Source organism: Lagopus muta, chromosome 2, assembly GCF_023343835.1.
Source record: "Lagopus muta isolate bLagMut1 chromosome 2, bLagMut1 primary, whole genome shotgun sequence".
NCBI lineage: Eukaryota > Metazoa > Chordata > Aves > Galliformes > Phasianidae > Lagopus > Lagopus muta.
The window spans coordinates 71,448,723-71,471,150 of record NC_064434.1 but is presented as its reverse complement, the minus strand read 5'-3'; the positions used below and the strand labels follow the sequence as shown (position 1 = coordinate 71,471,150).

Sequence of the window (22,428 nt, the reverse complement as noted above, 5' to 3'; positions counted from 1 at the left end):
TACAGCCTAGGAAGATGAGAAGATTATGTTTTGTATCAGATAAGCTGTCATGCTGTTTGTCTAGTGCTGCTGAAACTTAACCTTTGGATAAACATACGATACCAGAAACAGAGGTGAGAATTCACTCCTTTCTCAGCTTCCTCTTAAGGAGGAATCTTGAGCTGTGAAGACCCTGGGCAATTCCACTGTGAACATTTTAAACCCTTGACACTTTCCTTTTAACGAAGTAGGAAGGTAATTGTAAGAAGTGTAGTTAATACAGTATTCAGGCAAGACAAATCACTAACTCAGAAAACCCATAGACTTGAGCTTCAGCAGTAACTGCATCTCCATCACACTGAGTGCTTGGAGTGCTTCTAGTTTGTACTTTGTAGCTTATAATATTGTAAATATTTGCTGTATCATTTCTGAATTGCTATATAGCTGAGAATGTACTCCTGGACAAAACATATCCAGGAAGAGCTACTAAGAGTGGAATTTAATTAGGTGGCAGAAGTTCTGTTGTTTCAGTGTCTGATTGCCAGTCTCATTATTTTCCTAGCTGAATTTGGTTTTTTGGAAACACAGGTGAGAATAATAAGAAAAGCAAAGTGTATTTTGAAAATCAGTGAAGAAAACTTACGCTTTGTTTCACTTCCATGCTTCATGAATAATTATTAGATTGATCTTTTAAAGAGTGAGTTACATTGAGCTTAATATTCTTTGTGCATTTATTTCATTTGCAGTTCCACTGGCAGTCCAGAAAGGCCCTTATTTTTTCTTGTAAGGGGATTTTTATTCTCCACAACCAAAGTGGGTCAGCTCCTGCAACCCTCCTGCATACATTTTGAAATCATTTCCTGCTCAACTACTGTGATATTTTCCCTTGTGCCTCCTCTGTCTCCTCTCAATATATTCTTATTTAAATGTCTTCTGCTATTCCAGAAGTCTGCATTCTCAGAGTTTTCAGATCCTATTGTTTCTTTGTGAATCTTTTTCAGAAGATTTCATATTGTTTCTCCTCATGTCAAGAAATTAAGGCACTATCCCCAATCTATATTACTCTACCTTGTCTTTTTCCATTGGAACTTAATTTTACTCTTATCTGTGTATTTTTGTGCAGTTTGAATGACAAATTGTGGATGGCATCTGGGATTTGTAAAAGGGCTGGTGGTGCTTCTGTCCTTTTTTTCATTTTCATCGTATTTTAATTTTATATATTTATTTGCTTAATTATATTCCTGTTTCATAGGTAAAGTAGAACTACATCATCTTGTCATGTTCGTTCATCTCTTGTTTGCTTTGGAATCCAGTTTTAAATGAATATCTTTAATTAAAACAAAACATTCTAATGATAAAGTGTTGTAATGTGCCTTCTCAGCTGCTGTCACCTTCCTTTGCAAGACTGGAACTTCTCCGTAGGTTTCCTGTTCTTCTGAAAACAAGCTTTAAATTTGGCATTGATAGATTTTTCTTACTAAGATTCTAAAGGTTGCAGACCCACTGGTTAGAACTTAAGCTTAGAAACTCAGGCACAGGCATGAGATGTGAGTCTTGCTGCTTTCTTGTATTTCTGTATTTGGTCAAAGAACTCCTGGTGAGTGCTCTTCCTCCTTCTTGCTTTATAAATGTAAATTCAGTTGCATTATTTATTAGCTTTTTCATATTACACTTATAATTCTTTATTCTTTACTAATCTCACTGAAAATATCAAAAATAGTGATGCTACTAAATGCAGAGTAAAAACAGAAATTAAAATTTCGGAGGGGGGTTTCAGAGTTGTACACATCTGTCACATCTCACCTGTATGAGATTTAAATCGCTGTGGAAACGTTTTTGTTGAAGAATTAGAAAAGCTTCGTACTCAGATAGCAGGCAGCTTACATAGCAAAAAGAAGCCTGCTTCAATCATGTGGCCAGCTACTGCTGCTTTTTTCAAAATCTCTCTGAACTTTTGTCAATATCACCTTCTTGCTGATAGGCTCTGTGAGCCCACTACTATTCCATAATGTGTGCATTGCAGTGTGGGAATTCCTTGTTTGTATTGCAGTCCATTGATTTGTATTAATTTTCCTGTAAAGCACCAAGGTATTAAATATGTGACTTCTATTTCCATTTCCTGCTATTCATATATCAGTTACTACCATCTAACTAAACAGTCTGGTGAAGCATTGATTCTGAGCATTAAAAAACAGGAACAATATGTACCACTATGGGTTGCTAGTGTTGTCTTATTTGATTTATTCTTTTCTGCATAAAATATTTCTGCTTTAATCAGAGACAGAATGACTAATGTTTACTCATTTTGTCAACAGAGTATAATATACTTTACAGCAAGCTCTCCCAAAATTCTTGAGTGGATAAAAGATGAATCCATCCAAAAGACGCTGCAGCCTTATGCAAAGTGGCATTATATTGAACGTGACCTTGCAATGTTTAACATTAACATAGATGAAGACTATGTTCCTTGTCTACAAGGAATAACAAGAGCTAGTTTTTGCAGTGTTTATCTGGACTGGATTCAGTACTGTGCCAGGAAAAGGGCAGAGGTAAGCATACGTTCTTTTATGAGTAGTAGTTGTAATTTCTGAGATTGGATTTGAATGATACATGGTTACTCGGGATTAGTACAGGAAAAATTATACCATTTAAGCTATTAAGTTTAACATAAATGAAAAACCTTTGCATTGTAAAATGGAAGGAAAACCACACATTACAGACTACTCTTGTGCAAAAAACTTAGTCTCAAGAAGCTTCAAAGCGGTAGTCTCTGGATACAGAACCAATTCCATGCTATGCATACTCTCCAGCACTATTAATTTTATAATCTCTAGGAAGTGTGGATTTAACAAGTGCTTGCAGAAGCTCTGCTGGAGCAGGCTGTGCTCAAGGAATGACATCAGGACATTACTGTTCTTCAGTGCAGCCCGTGTTTGCTTGCCCAACATTTGTCCATGTTTGTTTGCTCTTTCCAAACGTTTGCCTATGCTTTGGTGTGATCCTCAAATGATAGGGAAGTGCATACCAAACGAACAACTCGTATAGTTCACTCCTGAGAGCTGATAATTCAAATGTGAACTACGTAACAAGAGTGTGTGAAATGACAGTACAGCTCTAGAAGGCCAAGGGCAGGTTTGCAGCTACACATTCATGTGCTTTCAGCCGCTAGGATTACTGGTGGTCAGCAACCATTTGGCAGAAATGTTCTATTGTATTTCCATGAAATACTCAAAATAGCCCAGAGAGAGAATGCAGTTGCAGACAAAGCATATTCCTCTGTTTAATTTTCTGATTATTGCTGACATTGGGAAAAAATGAGAAGTGTATATTTCTTCGCCCCATACAATCGTATTCGGATATTTTTCATTCAGGATCACTGACTGAACATCCCATTTGCTACCACTCACCTTATGTGAATAGCATAACATTGTTCAATCGTGATATTTCTTTTCCAATTCAGTTCTTTCTTGCAACTCTGCACGTCAATACCATTCCACCAGTTCCTCTGCACATCACTACATTGGTGTTGTTTTCATTGAATTGTCCTCTGAGCTTTCCTCACCATCTCCTCCTGCTGGGAATGTTTCATCCCCTTCCTTGCCCCTCTCCTGGCTTGACTCCCAAGTTCCGAGACACAAAAAAATCTATGGTGCAGTGAAAATCTGTGCTAAATGATACTTCTGATTTGCAATCTGGCTGTAATTTTTGAATAGAACAATAGATTTAGAGATACCCAATAGACTTGTAGTTCCTTCTAACTTAGGTTAGAATTAAAAGGGCAAACAAATGCCTGCACGAGTGCATATGCATGCACTTCCATTTATATATATATTTACGTATTTATATTTTATTTTATTGTAATTCACCTTCTATATAGAGGTAAGGTCATATATGAGATGAGATTTTAAAAAGCTTCATTGTATAGCCTGAAAATCAGAATAATTTGTAGAAGGAGCAGTATTCTCTAAGTAGCTTCAGTCTTAGAGTCAAAGAAATAACCCATTGCATGGGCTGAAATAATATGTACTCTCCTAAACATTCAAATTCATGAGAGACTGTTGAAATCTTTCTTCCTGCTTGATAGTAAGCAATTTTTTTGTGAAAATTTCAGTTAAAAAAAAAAAAAACACTTTTAAGCTAGTGAATGTGAATGAAATATTTTGACAGCTTGCTGAAATGTGAGGTCAGTGTCCTCAATGGCATGTAATTGCGCAAGAACTTCTTTACAGTGAGGGTGACGGAGCACTGGAACAGGCTGCCCAGGGAGGTGGTGGAGTCTCCTTCTCTGGAGATGTTCAAGACCTGCCTGGATGCCTACCTGTGCAACCTGGTGTAGGGAACCTGCTTTGGCAGGGGGGTTGAACACGATGATCTCAGGAGGTCCCTTCCAACCCCTACAATTCTGTGATTCTGTGATTCTGTAATTGTGATGTATGTACTGGTATTCACTAGAAGTTTTTTGAATGAATTTTTCTCCTGAAATCTGTCCAGAGGTCTCATGTGTATCCTTTGTCCCATGGATGGGCTTTTGCTGCCTCCAATTGCAGCATCTCTTAGCAGTAAGCAGAGTGTTTTGTCTTACAGTAATGGATGGAGAAAAACAGTGAAACAACAATAAATAAACCAGCAGAGATCTCCTTTGAGATCCCACCTCCTAAGATTGGAATGTTGTGTTTCTAGTCAGTGGGCAAAATAAGCTAGCATTTTGCAGAAAGACTCTGATTGTGATGTTTTTGTTCTTGTTCTATTAATTGCAAAGAGTGTTTTTGTGTGCAGATCCAGCTACAGACAGATTCTATTGTATTTTATTATTTACAGTATTAAAATGCTTTTTAGGATGCTATTTGTATTTAGAATAACATGCAAGTTTTAAAACTTTGTAGCACTTGGACAGCGATGAGGATTCTCCACTAGTAACGCTTTCCTTTGCTTTGTGTATACTGGGCCGAAGAGCTTTGGGAACTGCATCTCATAACATGGCCATCAGGTGAGTTTTAGGTGTTTTTGCTACTGATCTTTAAGCCAAAATCTGTTGGTCTTTTTTCACTTACTGTAGAACCTCTGCAGAACCTTGGATCAAGGTGAAGTCTGTTTCCTTTGTAATGTCATTTGTTTTCTTCTGTTCCTGGACTTCTTTCACTTCAGTAGTTTGCTTAATAACCAGTATCAGTTTTCCATATGAAACATCTTTCAGTCCAATCTTGCATTGAAAGAATATGTACCTGTGGTGTTTACTTGGTTCTGGCCTGGCTACTGAAATGCTTACTTTCTCCAGATGGGAAATAAACAGCTAAATAATCTGACTGCCAGTTAGCTGAAAAATAATAAATCGTAACTGTGCTGTATTCCTTAGAACCATTTTCTGTGGTCACTGTGCCACTCCATGTTGGTGACTGAGGAAGACAGATCCTTTCGTCTCTCGAGGCCAGGATTTGTCTGTTCTCAGTCTTTTGCATCATTCATTCATTCAAAGCACTTCTTCCTAGAAAATTTGGCTTATGAATTCTATTACTTGGTTAAGTTTACATCTTTACATACTCAGCATGGTAAGTTCTTCTTAGGGTTCTTCCATTTTCACTCAGAGGTACTAATTTGTTTGGATTTTATAACATATCTGTTGTCCTTTTTAAAGTGTTCAGCCTGAGTAGATAATACAATAGATAGAGCATTTTATTAATACTACTTACTTTACAGAAGTCTACCTTCTCACCTAGTTTTAGATTTTTATTAGGTGTATTTGAAATCATTCTGTTCATAGGCATTTAATAACAGTAGAGAAGTTCAGTAAAAATACAGTCTCTGACTGACCTTGCTGCATTGGCACAAAACTGTGAATAAAGCTAGCTAGTGTTCCATCAGCAAGTCCTTAGGGAGGATTTGTCTTATTAACAAGAAAACAAAGGCAGCGTGTGTGAATTTGAATGTATTTTGTGTTATAAATCAGTCCTTTAAATATTCATTCTAGCTTTGTTGTGTGTTGAAATGTTCGTAACTTCTGTTTTCACGTCTTTCTTCAGTCAGTTCATGGCCCATATGGCTTATTTCTTGGTGTGCTGCTCCTTTCTCCTTTCTCAAGTGGCTGTTGTCATTTCTTTTCTACTGGTGTTTGCATATTGCTTTTCCCTATTGTTTTTTTTTCTGGGTTAAGTTTATTTTCCCTTAATTTCTACACAATCAGATTAGTATGATGTTTAATAATATTGCCCTATTTTCAGATGATCTGAATTTTAGAGTATAGGGACATGATAGAAAAGTTGATGAGCATTTAGGTTTGGTTTTTTTTTTACGGAAAAGATTAAAGTGATTTTGATCTAGGTCTGCAGCAGGTATGTCACAGTGACATTAGCAAAGCAACTAAAAATACCACAAAATCTTCCTGAAACTGTCATCACGTTGCATGTACTTTGCACAGGATCTTAAAATCTTCCTCACAGTGTTTTGGCAGTTGTACAGGTACAGTAACAATGTCACTTCCTTTTATTGGCTTTCACAGTGAGTAGCTATGCAAAGAGATGGTAATGCTGTCAGAGACTTTTAAAAGCTTAACTTGGAAAGTGTGAATGTTGAGGATAATTATTTGCAAATATTTTACTAATTGCAGGAGTCAGCTATATCATGTCTCTTTGAAATTTGAAACATAAGCAATAAACCTTATCAGTTTCTCTCTTTTGGGGAATGGACATTCCAGCATTAAAAAAATATTGCAGAGAAAAAGTCTGTAGAAGGGAAAGAATTGTGGTAGCTATATGCACTGCACAGCTCTGTCTCTGGTTTCCTGAATCCATTATATATAGTACTTTATCTTTAATTAAGTTCTGGTTTTCTTTTACTAAGAAATTGCTCCAGGGTGTTGTTATATTGTTGTATTTTTAACGTGAGCTTTATAACATAAGAGGAAATAAATGGAAAGTTGTGTCAGTCTTTTTCAGCGCTACTTCACAAAAGCTTCCCTTAGAAAAGTTTCCTGAAAAACTGTGTCACTTACCCACCTGGGTAAGTTACCTTCAGCATCTTTCATCTGTCAGAAGGATTTGGAAAAAAATAGGAATCTGAGTAGCACAATAGGAGTTATAAATTGCTAGGGCTAAAAAATATGACTTTGGCTTTGGTGACTGATGTTTATTTTTGTCTTTATATATTTATTTCAATTGCTGAGAGCAGTTTAGTAGACGGTATCACCTAAGGAGCAAGGTGGGAGCTTTACCCTCAGACATCAAGACCTTTTACAACAAAAATCCCCCAAATTCAACTGGATGCAGCACAGATGGCTGCTTATCATACTTGTTATCTTTACTGCTACATAAAGGTTATTTAAACACAAAGAAGTCAGCAAGGCTCAGATAGTTGTAGGTTTACGTGGCTTGCCAAGGGAAGCCAACACATGCAGCATCAATGAGGTGAAGCAGATGTTCCCCAAGGATTAACTTTTGGCAATGAAGGCAGATCCTCCCCTCCCCTCACTGTATTTGGTGGAGAGACAGCAGCTCTTTCAAAGGATAATTTACAGCATTATTTTACAGAGGATTATTACAGTATCATTGCTGGTTCTTGGCCCCAGCTCTCAGCTCTTTGCAGGTTTCTGTTCAAGTCAGATGGGAGGGAAGCACTTAGGTTCTTCAGAAGCTGAAGGAATCATCCTTTAGATGATGGTTTTATGCTTTCTTAAGGAGGCATCATGACTTTTTAGATTTCTTCAGACAGCAATAAGAAACAACCCTGAACTTTTTTTTTGAACTTTATTAATTCTGGCTGTGAAGCATCTTGTCCACAATATCGCTAGAAGTTTCATGATGAATTTAAGTTGTAATGGTCAGATAGGCAGATAGATGTTGTAATTCTCCACATTTTGGTAGAGTTTCAGATAAGTCCATTGTGAGAAAATAGACAGTAATCTGTGCTCTGAGGCCCATATTTTGTCCCCTGGGGTAACTGTGTGGGTAAAGGAAAGTTTCACGTGGGCTTTGCTGTCTTGAGGACTGACAGTCATCCAACTGCTTCACCAAAACGCTAATTAAAAGGTAATGTGACACTGAGTTGCGAACTACAGAATTGAGATTCAAGTTTACATTTTGTATGTAAACTATCAATTTGGACTCATTTACACCTGATTTTGTCTAATCTATTAATCAGTAAATGTCACTGTGTAAGCCAAGGTTTTAAATGCTCTTATATAATGTATGTAAATAATTATTCAGTGTACCTGTTCATGTAAATGTCAGCAGAAGCCCAACATTAACACTAGATTGCACTATAAATGCATTCATTAAGATGGCAGAACATTGCTATGCAAATCCCGCGCTCTCTTAAACTGTCATTAGGAGGCATGCTGCACAAAATGCAATTTGAAGAATGATGTGACATTACCATTCATTTATTCAAATGTGAGTGATACGTTTTGGTGTACCTCTGTGGAAAAAATACATAATAACACTATTTAGCCACTAGACCTCCTAATAAATAAATGTTTAGGATATGTTTCACATTTGGAAAAATATAAAAATATTTTAATAAATCATTATTTCTTTGAGGTGAGCTGAGATGTGCAGGTTATTATCGGTACGTGTGTGTTTTGATGCTGAACTAAATCCACAATTAATATTGGAAGAGGTCTATAAACTGAGGACAGAAAATGGAGTTTGGAGTGCAAAATACACACAGATGCAGTTGCCAGCTCATTAGCTTTCATCTGTCTGTACTGGTTCTGGGCTTGCATCAAATGCTTTTAGTTCCAGCTGTTGGAACAACACAGGGGGAGAAAGAAGAGTGCTTGTTTTGACTCTGCTGCCCACTCTTGTGCTGATGTTGCTGCATCGTTCTCTCCTCACAGCTCTGGGCTGCAGGATCCTGTGTCCCTGCAGGTTGCCTTCAGAAACAGCTTGGCAATGCAACAGCAGCTTTCAGGTCTCTGCTCAGAGGGTCAGCAGTGCTGCCAGAAACAGCAGTTCTGTCTCTTCCTGATTAATGAAGTTTCCTTGGCATCTGAATTTACCTTCACTAGGTTTCAAAATATGTGTAATGTGCCTGGAACTGTGGCAGGTGACTGATTGAGGTGTGTTCAAACTGGGCCAAGAAAGTGGCAACAACCTTGAGTGGGGCAGAGATCAAAGCTCTGGGTGTACAGCTTCTTTGTGATCTCATTAGAGCCTTCAGAAGAGAGTGCAGCAATTAGAAGCACAACAACAGCTCTATTTTATGTGGATTAAGGGCTGCGTGTTGCAGAAATAACGGGTTGAAATACTGTCACGTTATAGGTAGGAGGTGCCCCAAAGCCTCATTACGATTGGCAGCAGAGTGAAAAATTGTAATGGCATTGTGAATACAGCAGTGTCCTTCAGACCTCTCTGGTGGAAAACATGATACATGAAATAATTGACTCTCAGCCTCCCACCACTACTTTACTCTGTGTAACGGTCACAATTGTTCTTAAAGAATGCTTGTTAGGAAACTTATTATGCAGAAGGCTGAGAAATGAATGAGTCTTCCTGAGTTCAACACAGTGGGAGCTGTACGTGCTTCCCTCTGCTCCTTCCACTGATGCTCAGCTGCAGTTTTCATGTCCTGGTCTGAGCCTCCCTTTCTGCAGGCACTGTTGCTCGCAGCAGCTTGTTCAGCATCAGCTGATGCCTACAGGACACTCTGAATGTGGATGCAAACTCTTTGTTTGTCTACTCTGGTGTTTGTATTTGTCTCTGAAAGCCTCTGATGATTTAAAAAGCAGCTCTTTTGCCTGCCTATTCCTTCCTTCAGCTCAGCCAGCTTTTCATAGCAAATACAACGGGTATTACTTCGGAAGAACTGCGCTGCACAGTGTGCACATTTTGGGATTGTTTAGGATTGCCATGTTTTGTTTGTTTGTTTGTTTGTTTGTTTGTTTTTAATCCTGGAAAGAACATTTATTTACTAAGATATGTTTTGCAGGCCAGGACGGAGACAGGAGTATTGGATGTTGTCTCTGGGTGGGCCACTGGAAGGACCCTTCCTGATTTCTCACCTCTTTCAGGGATGTCATTTATGGGCACGTAGGCTGCACCTACAGTCTTTTTCTTTTTTAACTATTTTATTGTAGGGCTTCCATGGCTATTGAGCCACCCTTGGGCAGATTGTCGTTTTCCAGATTCTGGAGATGATTGATTGAGGGTCAGCAGGGATCAGGAGCCATTCTTTGAAGATGCATAACGACTCCCACTGAAACCTGTGCTTCAGTGCTTTGAAGCTCTGGGTTTAAGTGCCTGCCTCACCTAGGCATGTGTTAATATGTGACTAATAAATACAAATGAGTTAAGAATTCACAAGAGCTTCCCTGTGCTCCTGCTGTTTCCCAGCAGTGCCCACAGCCCTGCCTCACTGCCTGCCCTCAGGCCCACTGATCAGTTGATTTGTATCGCATGGCGCTTGCACAGAGAAAATCAGTATCCAGCTGCTTTTCTGGTAACAACAGACATATCTCTCTGTTTTAATTTCTGCAGCACACTACCCACCACGGGCAAAATTAGAATGTGTTTGAGCTTGAAGATAGGCCAGGAAGTCTCCTAATCTCTCTTTGCTCTCTCTCAGAAGAGAGAAAATGTGTCTATTTGTTTTTCCCAAAATAATTAAAACAGCTCAATTAAGTGGAAAGATGATGCATTCTCTGGAGAAAGCATGGATAGTAGTGAAAACCTCTAACATCTTAATGCTTTGTCCCCTCCAGAGCCTTTACAATCTAAAAAATCAACTGCTGTAAAAGTGAGTAAGATGTGGGCGGATGGACCGTGTCCTGAGGGTTTGTAGGAGGTTCCAGGTTTTAATAGCTGGCTCTGTTTTCCTCCATTTCAGGATCAGTTCTTCAGAGCAGTGTCAGGTCTGTGGCCCTGCTCTCAGTACCACCCGCGTGGCTCCTGTACACTGTGGGATGCTCAGGATGCGTGGTGAAGGCTGAGCCCCAGGCTTCTTGTTTCTCTTCACAAAGATCTAGTGCAACCATTTTCTAATATCTGCTTGGTTTTGACCCTCTTATATTCCACTATAGTCTCTGGTCCAGGCAAACCATTATCAAGGTCAGGCAGACCTGGTTACATCCAGTTGCTTGTGTGAAGAAAGAAACCTGGCCTGCAGTTGCTTTAAGGTTTGTTGTTTCAGTAGGAAATGCCCCTGGGTTAATTCATGCTTTTGAAACTTAATGCTCTTTTCAGTACGTCTGATTTAATGTTCAAGTCTGGTTTTGAGTTTCATGACAGAAGTTTCAGATTTAGTAAAAAATAATAATAATAATAATAATAATAATAATAATAATACATTTTACAGCTGTTTTTTAATCATTACTATTAATTTTACCTTGCAAGCAGACTGTTAACCATGACAGGGCTGATGATTGAACTTTCAGTGAGGGGCAGCTCTGCTGCCTTCCACATGCTACTGAGCAGGTGTAGACACAGCACGTTGATGCACAGGTCCTTAAGACTCATGTTCTGAGTGCCACGTTTCTCATATGGCCAGTTGGCAGTGCAAGCAGAAGGAATAACACCTACCCAAAGAGATGTATGTATGCAGCATGACTGTTGCTTTACATCTGCCACAAGGGTTCATAGCGAGCACTCCCAGAACTATGCCATGGTTCTCCCTGCAGTGTAAGGGCTGCGGGTCCCTATGCAGCTCAGCTCCAGCTTGGTGAGGAACAGATGGCTTCTGAAAGTGACCGCTGCCTTTCTCTTGCAGCTTAGACTCCTTTCTGTATGGCCTCCACGCACTGTTCAAAGGGGACTTTCGGATAGCAGCGAAGGATGAGTGGGTCTTTGCAGACATGGATCTGTTGCATAAGGTCGTCGCCCCAGCGATCCGCATGTCTCTGAAGCTCCATCAGGTAGGATCTTTGTTTGTTTGTACTTTACTTTTACTTTTGCATTTGTCTTCTTAGGGAAACACTGGGAAACTTGAAAAATGTTTGATGAGAGCAAAATGGAGTATGTGTTGTTTTACTCTGAGAAACTTCCTTAACTGAAATGGAAAAGCTCAGCATTTGTTTATTTTGCATTTACTCAATATTATTCCTCTGTAGCCCCAGGCTACCCATTGGAGACTATTTTTATTGCAGAGCTTGCCCTTGTCTTTTTCATTGAAACAAAGTAGATGGACATGCCATGTTTCACTTGTGGAAGTACCATAATTATTGGTTCTAGCTTGAAAACAAATGCAATAAATTGATCAATAAACTTTTTTAAAAAATCTATGAATTGATTGAGCTAATTTCATCATTTATTTATCAATCTTTTTGTGATGGGCAATAACCGAGTAACACTTCCATATGTTGTTGGAAGTTACTGCAGAGGAGTTGTGGTTTGAAGGGTTGGTGTCACTGCTGTGTGTTTGATTATGTTGTGCTGTTTCTGTCCCCATTCTGTTTCCACTTGCAAAAATTCAGCACACCTCCATGTAAGTCACTACAAGTTACTTCAGATCAGCGCTTGTTTAGCTTGGAATTGATTTTATTCTTTCTCTGGTGTATTATTTAGTCTCATACACTTTGCTAGTGCATGGTATTTATAATTGTTCTGAATGTAACTGAAGTGGAACTGCTGTGAAGTAACCCAAGAAAATTGGACAAAATAATTTTGTGGCTGTAGTCACTGGGCGTGTAACAGCTGAAGAAGTAATGTGATATTGTGGTATCTGTTGATGGATTCATAGTCAGTCATTTTGTTGTAGTTTTACACGTATGAAAAAAACCAAACACTGTAGAACACCCCAGACAATTTTTATCTTCCTCCAGCTTGCCCAAGAGCTCTGCTTCCCATGGTTTTCCATCTTGTCAGTGGATAAGCTCTCATTCTCTCTTTGTCCAGTGGAGGTGTGAGATCAGAACAGGTTATGCTAGAATAAAAATTGTACCTTTCTATATTATGGTTGTTCTACCTCAAACACATGCTGTGTCAAATGACAGTCATGTAAGAGCAGGGAGTAGAGTTCATAGAGTCACAGAATCCTTAGAATTGGAAGGGACCTCTAAAGGCCATCCAGTCCAACTCCCATGCATTGAAGAGGGACATGCACAGCTAGACCAGGTTGCCCAGTGCCTGATCCATCCTTGCCTTGAAAATCTCCAAGGACAGGGTAAGCACTATATTTCTGGGCAACCTGTTCCAGTGCCTCATCACCATCACTGTGAAAGACTTTTTCCTTACGTTTAACTTAAATCTTCCCTCTTTAAGCTTGAAGCCGTTTCTCCTTGTCCTGTCACGGCAGACCCTGCTAAAGAATCTGTCCCCTTCTTTCCTGTAGCTCCCCTTAGATATCGAAAGGCCGCTCTCAAGTCATTTTGGAGCGCTCCAACAGGTCTGTGTCTCTCCCGTACTGAGGATTCCACATCTAAATGCAGTACTCCAGGTGAGGCCTCACCAGTGCAGAGTAGAGGGCCATGGTCATCTCCCTTGCCCCACTGGCCACACTTCTGATGATGCCTAGGATACGGTTGGCTTTCTGGGCTGTGAGGACACATTGCTCATGTTCAGCTCCTCATCTACCAGTACTCCAGGACTTTTTTTGGCAGGTCTGTGTTCAATCCTTTCATCCCCCAGCTTGTATTGGTAATGGGTATTGCCTCAGCCCAGGTGGAAGACCTTGCACTTAACACTGTTGGCACTGTCCACAAACGAACAAAACAACCTAGGTTTTTGTTTCTTTTTAATAATTTTTATATTTTCATAAAAAGTCCTGACCTTTTGAGTACTACTTCTTGTATTACCAGGACCAGTTCACCTGCCCGGATGAGTATGAGGACCCAGCAGTTCTGTATGAAGCAATACAATCTTTTGAAGAAAAGGTTGTTATCTGCCATGAAGGTGACCCAGCCTGGCGCAGTGCTGTCCTCTCCAATAGAGAAGAGCTGCTGACCCTGAGGCATGTGGTAGATGAAGGAGCGGATGAATATAAAGTTATCATGCTTCACAAAAGCTACTTGAGCTTCAAGGTTATCAAGGTAAACAAATCATCTTTCTATTACTGAAGTAACTTAGGTCTGTAGTTACAAATATAATTTCTGAGTATTCTGGCCAAAAGAAGGGGTTGATCATAGCTATCAGAGAAGGAATTAGAGGCCGGGAGAGAGTTCTGTTCATTTCACTTTTATTTTCCACCCTTGTATTTGTTCATCACAAATAACATCCCAGGCTTATCCAGGGAGTAATTGCTCATGAGTTTTATCAAACCTGTTGGTACAAAGATACAAGATAAAGATGCTTGCAACTACTACTACTATTCTGCAGAGATTATCTAATTCTGTATCTGCAATGTTTTTACACAGTCCACACTGTTTTTTACCTGTAGGTCAACAAGGAGTGTGTCAGAGGACTGTGGGCTGGGCAGCAGCAGGAACTAATCTTCTTGCGCAATCGTAACCCAGAGAGAGGGAGCATCCAGAACAACAAACAGGTCTTGAGGAACTTAATTAATTCTTCATGTGATCAGCCACTGGGATATCCAATGTATGTTTCCCCTTTAACCACCTCATACCTTGGGACACACAGCCAACTGAGGAACATATGGGGGGGACCAGTCAGTTTGGACAACATTAAAAAGTGGTTCAGATCCAAATGGTTAAGGTAGGTGTTACATTTTGGTCTTGCAGATAGACACCCTGTAGTCTTAGTTCAGCTGTATTTTTCTGTTAAGGGGGTAATTGCATATTGTTATCTATGAGTAAAACAGTTGCACGTAACTCAAGATGTAATAAAATAGCCCTACAGATATGGCTGAAAGCATTAACTTATTCTTTTCTTTTAATTAAATTTTCTATGTTTGTCAAGATTTGTTATCAAACCACTTTATCAGTACAAGCATTTCCCTTTTTTGGGGAAATTTTACTCTTTATGCCCCATAAACAAAGGTGTATTTTCTGTAACTCAGTGATGTGTCAAAACATGAAGAAATGCACTGATGGTTACGATGGGTTATGCTCCGCAACTTTGTCAATATAGATCATCATCTCCACATCATTGCTCATGTCCAAAGCACATCTAAAAATGTACTTGCAATCCACCAAAACTGACTGATTTCCCCTAGGTTCGCATAGCAGGTATGACACCTTCTGTTTCTCATTCATGTGTGAACTTTTCCTACAGTAACAGGGCTATGTGTCTCTTTCTCTCTGCCTGTCTTTCTGCCGCTGTGGCTGAGAAATAGAGGACAGCTTTATGGAAGCCAGCTTGACTGCTAAGGCCAATGCTAAAATACTAAGATTAAGTCTGGTGGCTTGATATGGAAGTTTCCCAGTGTGCAGGTCACTCCCACTGTGTGCTTCTTTATGACTTGGTGGCTCCATGCAAAATGTTCTTTAAACATCAGTATAACATTTCTCCTAGTCTCCAAAGTTGGGTAACGATTTTGGTTTGTATCACACACAGTTATGTCTCAATTAAACTTACCATGCCATAAAGTGCTGAAAGACTCATAGTTGTATGAGAAAGTATGATTATACATTGTGGGGATACCTAACATTGGTAGCACAAGTTCTCTGTGCATACAGACTGACCTCTGTGTTTGTTCATGCAAATAGGATGCGTAAGGACTGTCATGCAGCTCACCATGACAGAGGCAACGTTGAAGAAGCAGATACTGGAGGAGCATCTGGCAGCACAGGTAACTCAAGCCAGAGTAGCAGCTCACAGCACACCAGAGATGGAACCCCTCAGTTGCAGCCTTCATCGCAAGAGGCCCACCAGCGTGCAGGTATTTGCACAATTTACTTGTCTTTTTCTGTAGTTTTCTCACCAGGGGCCAAATGAGCAGATGCTTTCAGGGCTCTCACATATCCAGTGAAAAACTAATTTTAGAAAGACCAATCTTTGGCTTTCCTAGAGACCAAGCATGTGTAGATGTCTTAGCTGATACACTTCCAGGTATTTACTGCAAGAGCATAAAGCTAATGTGTTTTATGTGGCTCACCAGAGATTTTACTGTCAGGTTACTTCATGTCTAATTTTCGGAGTGGGAGATACTGCTTACAGTATGAGAAATTCAGATGGAGGGAGTCCATTCCCTCCATGTGAGCCTGTGCTTACTGTTTTTGGGAGCAGCAGAACTGAGAAGTCTGCAAAAATCTTCATTGTTTTAGAAGGAGCGTGACAGTTTATTGTGGGAATTAATCTGGCTGTTCATTAGTTCATGTGGAGAATAAACAAATAGCAGGTAACTTAGTATGCCAATAGAGCAGTTATCAGGAGAAAATTAAATGTTGCCAATCATTCTGTCACTTAACAGCTGAGCCCTTTTTATATTAAATTATGGATTCAAAAGTGCTTCAGATGTGTTCACGTGGTGGAACTGCTGGCCTTCACATTAGGAATACCCATTAAGTTTGCCAGTTGGGTCACTGGGAGATCTTCCCTAAGGGACAGGGATTTGCTGAAAGGTCAAATTAATTGACTTTACAATACAAGTTGTGGTATTACTGTGTCATTTAAGGAGGAGAACTAGAGGGATCTAGCACCTGTTTGTTTCTTGTTAAATCATTTTGACCCATCATTAAAAATAATGGACAGGACCAGAGAAAATCTTGCTGTGAATATGAGTCGTGTCGTAAGGATAAAATAACTACTGCTTTTTAATTAAGTCTAGCTTTAGAGCAATCCCCATGTGCATACTTATAACTTGACACTGCAGTAATCAGAATGGCAAACTTAATTGTAAAATAACGATCCCGAGCATACCGTGCAATAATGAAAATTAATTGTGAATTGCTTAAAAGGATGTATTGGGTATCCAGAAAACCATAGTTAAGAGTGGTCACACTTAATTAAGAAAAGCTACCTGGCTTTCAGGTAAAATGAAGAAGTGCACAACAAATGCAAGGAAATGGAAAACAGCAAAGGTAAACCAGAATTCAGTCCTGAGAGACGGTGAGAGAAAAAGAAAATGAATTTTCTGTCTAGCACCATTAGGAACAGTAAAAATAAAGGCTGTTGGGTGCTGTTTCTTTTTTAAGAACATTAGAAACAAAAGAAATTGTAACAGCAGTCTTGAGTCATCACTACAGAAAGACAGAGTTGTCAGTAATGTAGAAAAGAATGTGTCTGTTTTCTATTCAAGAAAATGGAGGTGATCTGTGGTCTGATCATGAAGCAGTTTCTTGCATCCTCTCAGCTACAAAGAACATTAAGGAGCAGCTAACAAAGCCATGTGCTTAATTGAACAAATCCAAATAGCTCTCATTCAAGATGGTTTTTAAAAGAGCTGGTGAAGAAGCCAGCTCTGTCTGATCTTCAGGAAGTATCAGGACCGTGAGGCTGTATGAGAGCACTAGCAGCAAACTCACTGTATGTCAGATCTTAAAAAAGATGTGACCAACACAGCTGTGTTAGTCTGACTGTGCATCAGGACACTGGTGGCCTCCCATGCATAATCCTGGTGCCCTGATTTAAAAACATGTATAATTTGGAAGGAGATTAAAAAAAAAAAAGATAAAAAATCTGGGAGATGTCCTGTAGGGAAAGATTAGAAGCTTTCCAACAATTCATATTGTAAAAGTTGCTTTGATTGTAGTCTGCCAGTACTTACCTGGGCAACAGCAGGTGACCAAAGACAGCTGGTTGTAGCAGACTGTAGCAGGTACAACAAAGCTGAACAAATTCTAACTTGAAGTGGTCATTTTTTAGCAGTGAGAGTAAATAGAGTAACAAGTAACTATAGATTAAGATAGATTCTCCATGACTGCAAACGTTGGATGCATTTCTGAAAAGTAGTTAGTTCCAGGAAGATCTTCAGCCCATGTTACATAGCATGGCAGTGATCCCTTCTAGTCTCACAGTGTACGAATTGAGTGCGTTTCATGCTTTTATATTTCATATTTCATTTTGTGGCCCAGTGCCACTGAGTCTACAAAATGTGTTTGAAGCCCTATTTAAAGGCGTGACAAAAATGGGGAGCATTGGGAACGTGTGGGGTTCTGTTCCAGAGCATCCTTATTTCACGATGCGGTTTGCGGAACAGCCTTTGTTTCCTAATTGCTTTCAGGGACAGAGTTATTTCTGTGCAGATACGGGTGGTCCCCTGTCCAGTGCTCTAACCACTGCATTTGGGATGAGCACTGAATGCTTTTGGGCAGCGGTCAGCTTGGAAGCGTAAATCACAAACAGATGTTTGGCCACATGAGCCCCTGCACAAACACGCACCGCAGCCCCTCGGTTCCAATCCATGCTTTTCATTTAAGAAGGTAACTTAGTAAAATGACCATCAGATGTAGAAACCACAGCACTTGCTTAAGGAAACCCCTGATCCTTAAAAGCCCGCAGCTCACAGCCGGTGTCTGCCTGTTGGTCACAGCTGGAGCACAGAGACATAGGAGAGCTGCAGCGAGAGCCACGTGCATCTGTCCCACTGCTCACATGGACTACAAGGCTTTCATTGTCAGGGATGCTGCTCCACATGTCATTTTCAGAAATTATTTTTTTATTGCTCTGAGTGTAACAGTAGAAATAATGATATATTGTAAACAGGATGGAAAAGTGTCTGGTGCTTGCCAAACCACCAAGGATTTAGACCAGCTGAATGGCTGCAGAGAGGTTACGGCCAAGCTCTGCCATCTGACTCTGTGTCAGGATGCCTCAATTCTCTTTGCTTCAGAATCTGAAAAACTGGGGTAATCCCAGCCTTGGAAGGCAGACCTGTGGGTGTAAAATGGCTATAAGGTGTAAATAGCTTGGGTGTGAAATTCTGTGTCACTGGAATCCTTGAATTCAGCAATCATAGTTCACTGAGACAGTGTGAGATGTATGCTGCTTTGTGCTGCAGCACTTCAGTATTTGGAGGGCTTCCAGTGCTTCCCTCCCCTCCATAATTCTGGTATTATTACCACCAACCTGGAAATGCCTGCCAGACTTGCTTCTCCTTGGTGGATCTCAACAGGTTTTCTGCCTTTAGCCTTTTACCCCACAGCTATAGCTAGAAAATCCAAACATCAGCTCATGTTAGTGTCTTGAGTTTCCTGGAAAGGAAAAGCCAGGCAGGGCCTCACGTGACTGGGTGTTGGCTGCCTAAGCCTGAGTTGGTCTGTCTGCAGAAGCAAAAACTCTGTGGGGAGCTGTAGTGCCAACCTGCTGCATGCCACCTGTTGGGTTCACTGGCCTATAAGCTGGTTTACTTTTTATTCTGTGCCAATTCATATATACAAGCATAAGAAATATGGAAATGCTTTGTTTGCATTACAATAGTTGATGTAAATGTTTTAAGAAGTGTGTGGAGAAGGTATACGTATAGGAAGATAGAAGTTGCACAGACAGCAGAATAGTTTATATGCTCTGTGTACAACAGTGGTGTGCTGAGATGCTGCACAGGATGGATGTAAGGTGGACAGTCAGCATCCCCTCCTTTAGTGTGGTTATCAAGGGAGAGTGGAGCCACAGCAATGCTGTGCTTGAACAGTGCACACAGTGCAGCTTAGGATGTGCATGGCAGAAATGGCCCAAATTCCTCTCTCCTGACCCAGTGCTGAACCACTACAGTGGAGAAAAAAGAAAGGTTCCTGGGTTTAACAATTTCTCGTGCCTGTGATTCTAGGCTTCTTTTAGTGATAAATCCCACAGTCATGTGCCAACAGTAATATATGCGCACAGGACATTGTCAATAGCATGGATTTCCTCAGGATGCCACTACAGGCAGCATTTAAGGATATTTATTACTCTTTCTTTTAAAGGCAGGAGGAAACACAGGAGTCAGTCTGTCCAGGCACACGCTGCTTTAAACCAAAGGCCCCCTGTTTCAAGTCACTCTGGACCAATCGCAGAAAGCCGCCAGCCTTTCATGCAGACATCTACATCTGCCCACGAGATCGCCCAGCGGCTCTCAAGCAGCCAGCTGTCACTCCACAACTCGGCCACGTCTGTGTTTTCTCAGTCCCCTGCTGTTCCCACTGCTGGCCAGCTGACTGTGCAGGACCGAGCTGCTGCGATGCTCAGGTCCAGTCTGGCCTCGTCCACCAGCTCCACTCTCAGCCTGCTGTTCGGCAAGAGAAGTTTTTCAAGTGCTTTGGTGATTTCTGGGCTCTCAGCTGCAGATGGAGGTAACACCAGTGACACCCAGTCGTCCAGCAGCATGAACATCGCCATGGGTCCGTCTGCTAGAGCAGCAAGTCAGGGAACTCGGGTAAGGCTGAAGCCCTAACAGCAGCGCTGACCACGAGCTGCTGTGCTGTTCACTGCCAGGTCCCTGTAACATCTTCACCACTGTTTGGTTTCTTCTTTCTCACGTCCAGAAAACAGTCTTTTCTAGATTTTGGTATTTAAATTTTGCATCGCAATGAAATTGAGACTGCATGTGTGTGTTATAAGTGATGAATTCGTTAGTAAGGGTAAGCTGGCTGTTTAAAACATACCTTAGAATCCAGCCTGGGGCAAAGTGCCTTTTCTTTTCACTGAGACCAGAGACTCAGTTCTGTTTTAGGTGATAAGTACTATCATGAGCAGACTAAGCAGTTCCTTTCCTGCTTGCTTACCCAGGACTGAATTATCTGTACAAAAATGAATGGCTCCCACTGCACTTTTTCTGTTACCCTCTCTGACCTGAAATGCAATCCAGGACATTTGGACCTTGTCGCTGAAAGGGTTAGGCAAAGGAAGTCTGTAGGAAGTATTTCCAAAAGGAAACTAAAAGCTTATGCTCTGTGAATCAGCATTTTCTAACAGAAAAACAGAACACAGAAATAACTTGCAGCCTTCGTCCCAGTAGGCTTGCAGTTCAGCTCCCCTCAATTCATCTGCCCTGGAAAATTCAAGGGATGTAGTAGTGTTACTGTTTCATTGTCTCTTGAAATGTATTTCTTTCACTTTGATGGCCATGGGCTGCTTTCCTGTATTTTGAAATGTTTCTTCTGAAGAGCAGTAATATGAAAAGATGAATCAGAGATAAAGGGCAGGGCTGCAACTAGAGGCTGACTGACAACGTAATTAAGACCGACTTTGACATTTGGCCTATCAAAATAGAAGTGAAATTGGCAGCAAAAAATGGTATCCTGGGCTCCATCAGAAGAGGGGTGGCCAGCAGGGACAGGCAGCTGATTGTCCCCCTCTACTCTGCTCATGAAGCCCCATCTGGAGTACTGCGTCCAGGTCTGGAGCCCCCAGTACAAGAAAGACAGAGAGCTGTTGGAGAGGGTCCAGAGGAGAGCCACAGAGATGATCAGGGGACTGGAGCACCTCCCTACGAAGACAGGCTGAGGGAGCTGGGCTTGTTCAGCCTGGAGAGAAGAAGGCTGGGGGGTGACCTCAGTGCAGCCTTTCAGTACCTAAAGGGAGCCTACAAACAGGAGGGGAATCAACTCTTTGAAAGGGTAGATAACTGCAGGACAAGGGGAAATGGTTTTAAGTTGAGGGAGGGAAGATTGAGGTTGGATGTCAGGGGGAAGTTCTTTACAGAGAGAGTGGTGAGGTGCTGGAACAGGCTGCCCAGAGAGGTTGTGGATGCCCCGTCCCTGGAGGTGTTCAAGGCCAGACTGGATGGGGCCCTGGGCAGCCTGGTCTAGTATTAAATGGGGAGGTTGGTGGCCCTGCATGTGGTGGGGGAGTTGGAGATTCGTGATCCTTGAGGTCCCTTCCAATCCTGGCCATTCTGTGATTCTGTGAACAGGAAAACTGAGGATATGGAAAGTCCAAACTACTTTTCTTCTAATATTCTGAATTGTATATAACTTCCCCAATTTTCAAAGACTTCTCTAAATCACAAGTAAAAAAATCTCCCTAGTCTGTGTGTATTTTGCTCTCAACCCAAAAATGCCATGTATGGTATAGTTCATGAGGTTTTGCCATTAGTTTCAAGAGAAGTTGACTGAATATTACTCACCTGGGTCCAATCCTGCTTCAGCAGGATTACTTATCCTTTTACTTATTACTTATAAGTAATGCTTATTACTCTAATAAGCATTAGAAATGTGTGCAGCTGAACATATCAGGCGACAGGGCACAATGCCAACTCTCAGCAATTTCCAAGGTAATTTGTAAGCATTCAGCATGTGTGCAGTTGTGAGTAACAGTGAAGTGATTCACCTCATCTACCTTTAAGACGTGGCATTTGGGTATGGAGTCTCAGTAGGTCATAGAGGTGTTGCCTCTGTACTCAGCAGAGAGGACAATCCAATTCATCCTTACTGCTGTCAGGAGGAAATCTTCTTCTTGGAGACTCATCAGTCTCTGCCAACCACTGACAGCCTTGAATGATACACCTCAAGAGTTACATTTAGATGAGGTGAGTTCTGGCCAAAAAGTAACCGCTCTGAGTCCAGGCACCTATTTGATTGAAAGTACTACGGAGGTATCTGACTTACACCTTAATACAGCGTGGTTCTGGAAAGCTTTCATACTGATGGAGTTCTTACAGTGAGGTGACGGTGTGCATAACATTTGCAGGCTGGTAATTGCATTCCAGTTCTGCGGCAAAAGTTCCTTTGTGAGTTGGATTTAAAATTTGGTGTATTATACAAGCCCCAGACTA

General features: G+C 40.9%; 1 protein-coding gene across 1 annotated transcript in view; it reads left to right on the top strand.

The window, feature by feature from the left end:
- The window catches only part of PCNX2 (pecanex 2), a 152,085-nt gene that overhangs the window by 124,693 nt on the left and 4,964 nt on the right, over nt 1–22,428 (top strand). Inside the window, exons 28-34 of the mRNA XM_048934999.1 lie at nt 2,295–2,528; nt 4,863–4,966; nt 11,674–11,818; nt 13,700–13,930; nt 14,278–14,552; nt 15,506–15,678; nt 19,640–20,088. Of these exons, the coding sequence (XP_048790956.1) occupies nt 2,295–2,528; nt 4,863–4,966; nt 11,674–11,818; nt 13,700–13,930; nt 14,278–14,552; nt 15,506–15,678; nt 19,640–20,088 (1,611 nt within the window). The remainder of the gene's footprint in view (nt 1–2,294; nt 2,529–4,862; nt 4,967–11,673; nt 11,819–13,699; nt 13,931–14,277; nt 14,553–15,505; nt 15,679–19,639; nt 20,089–22,428) is intronic.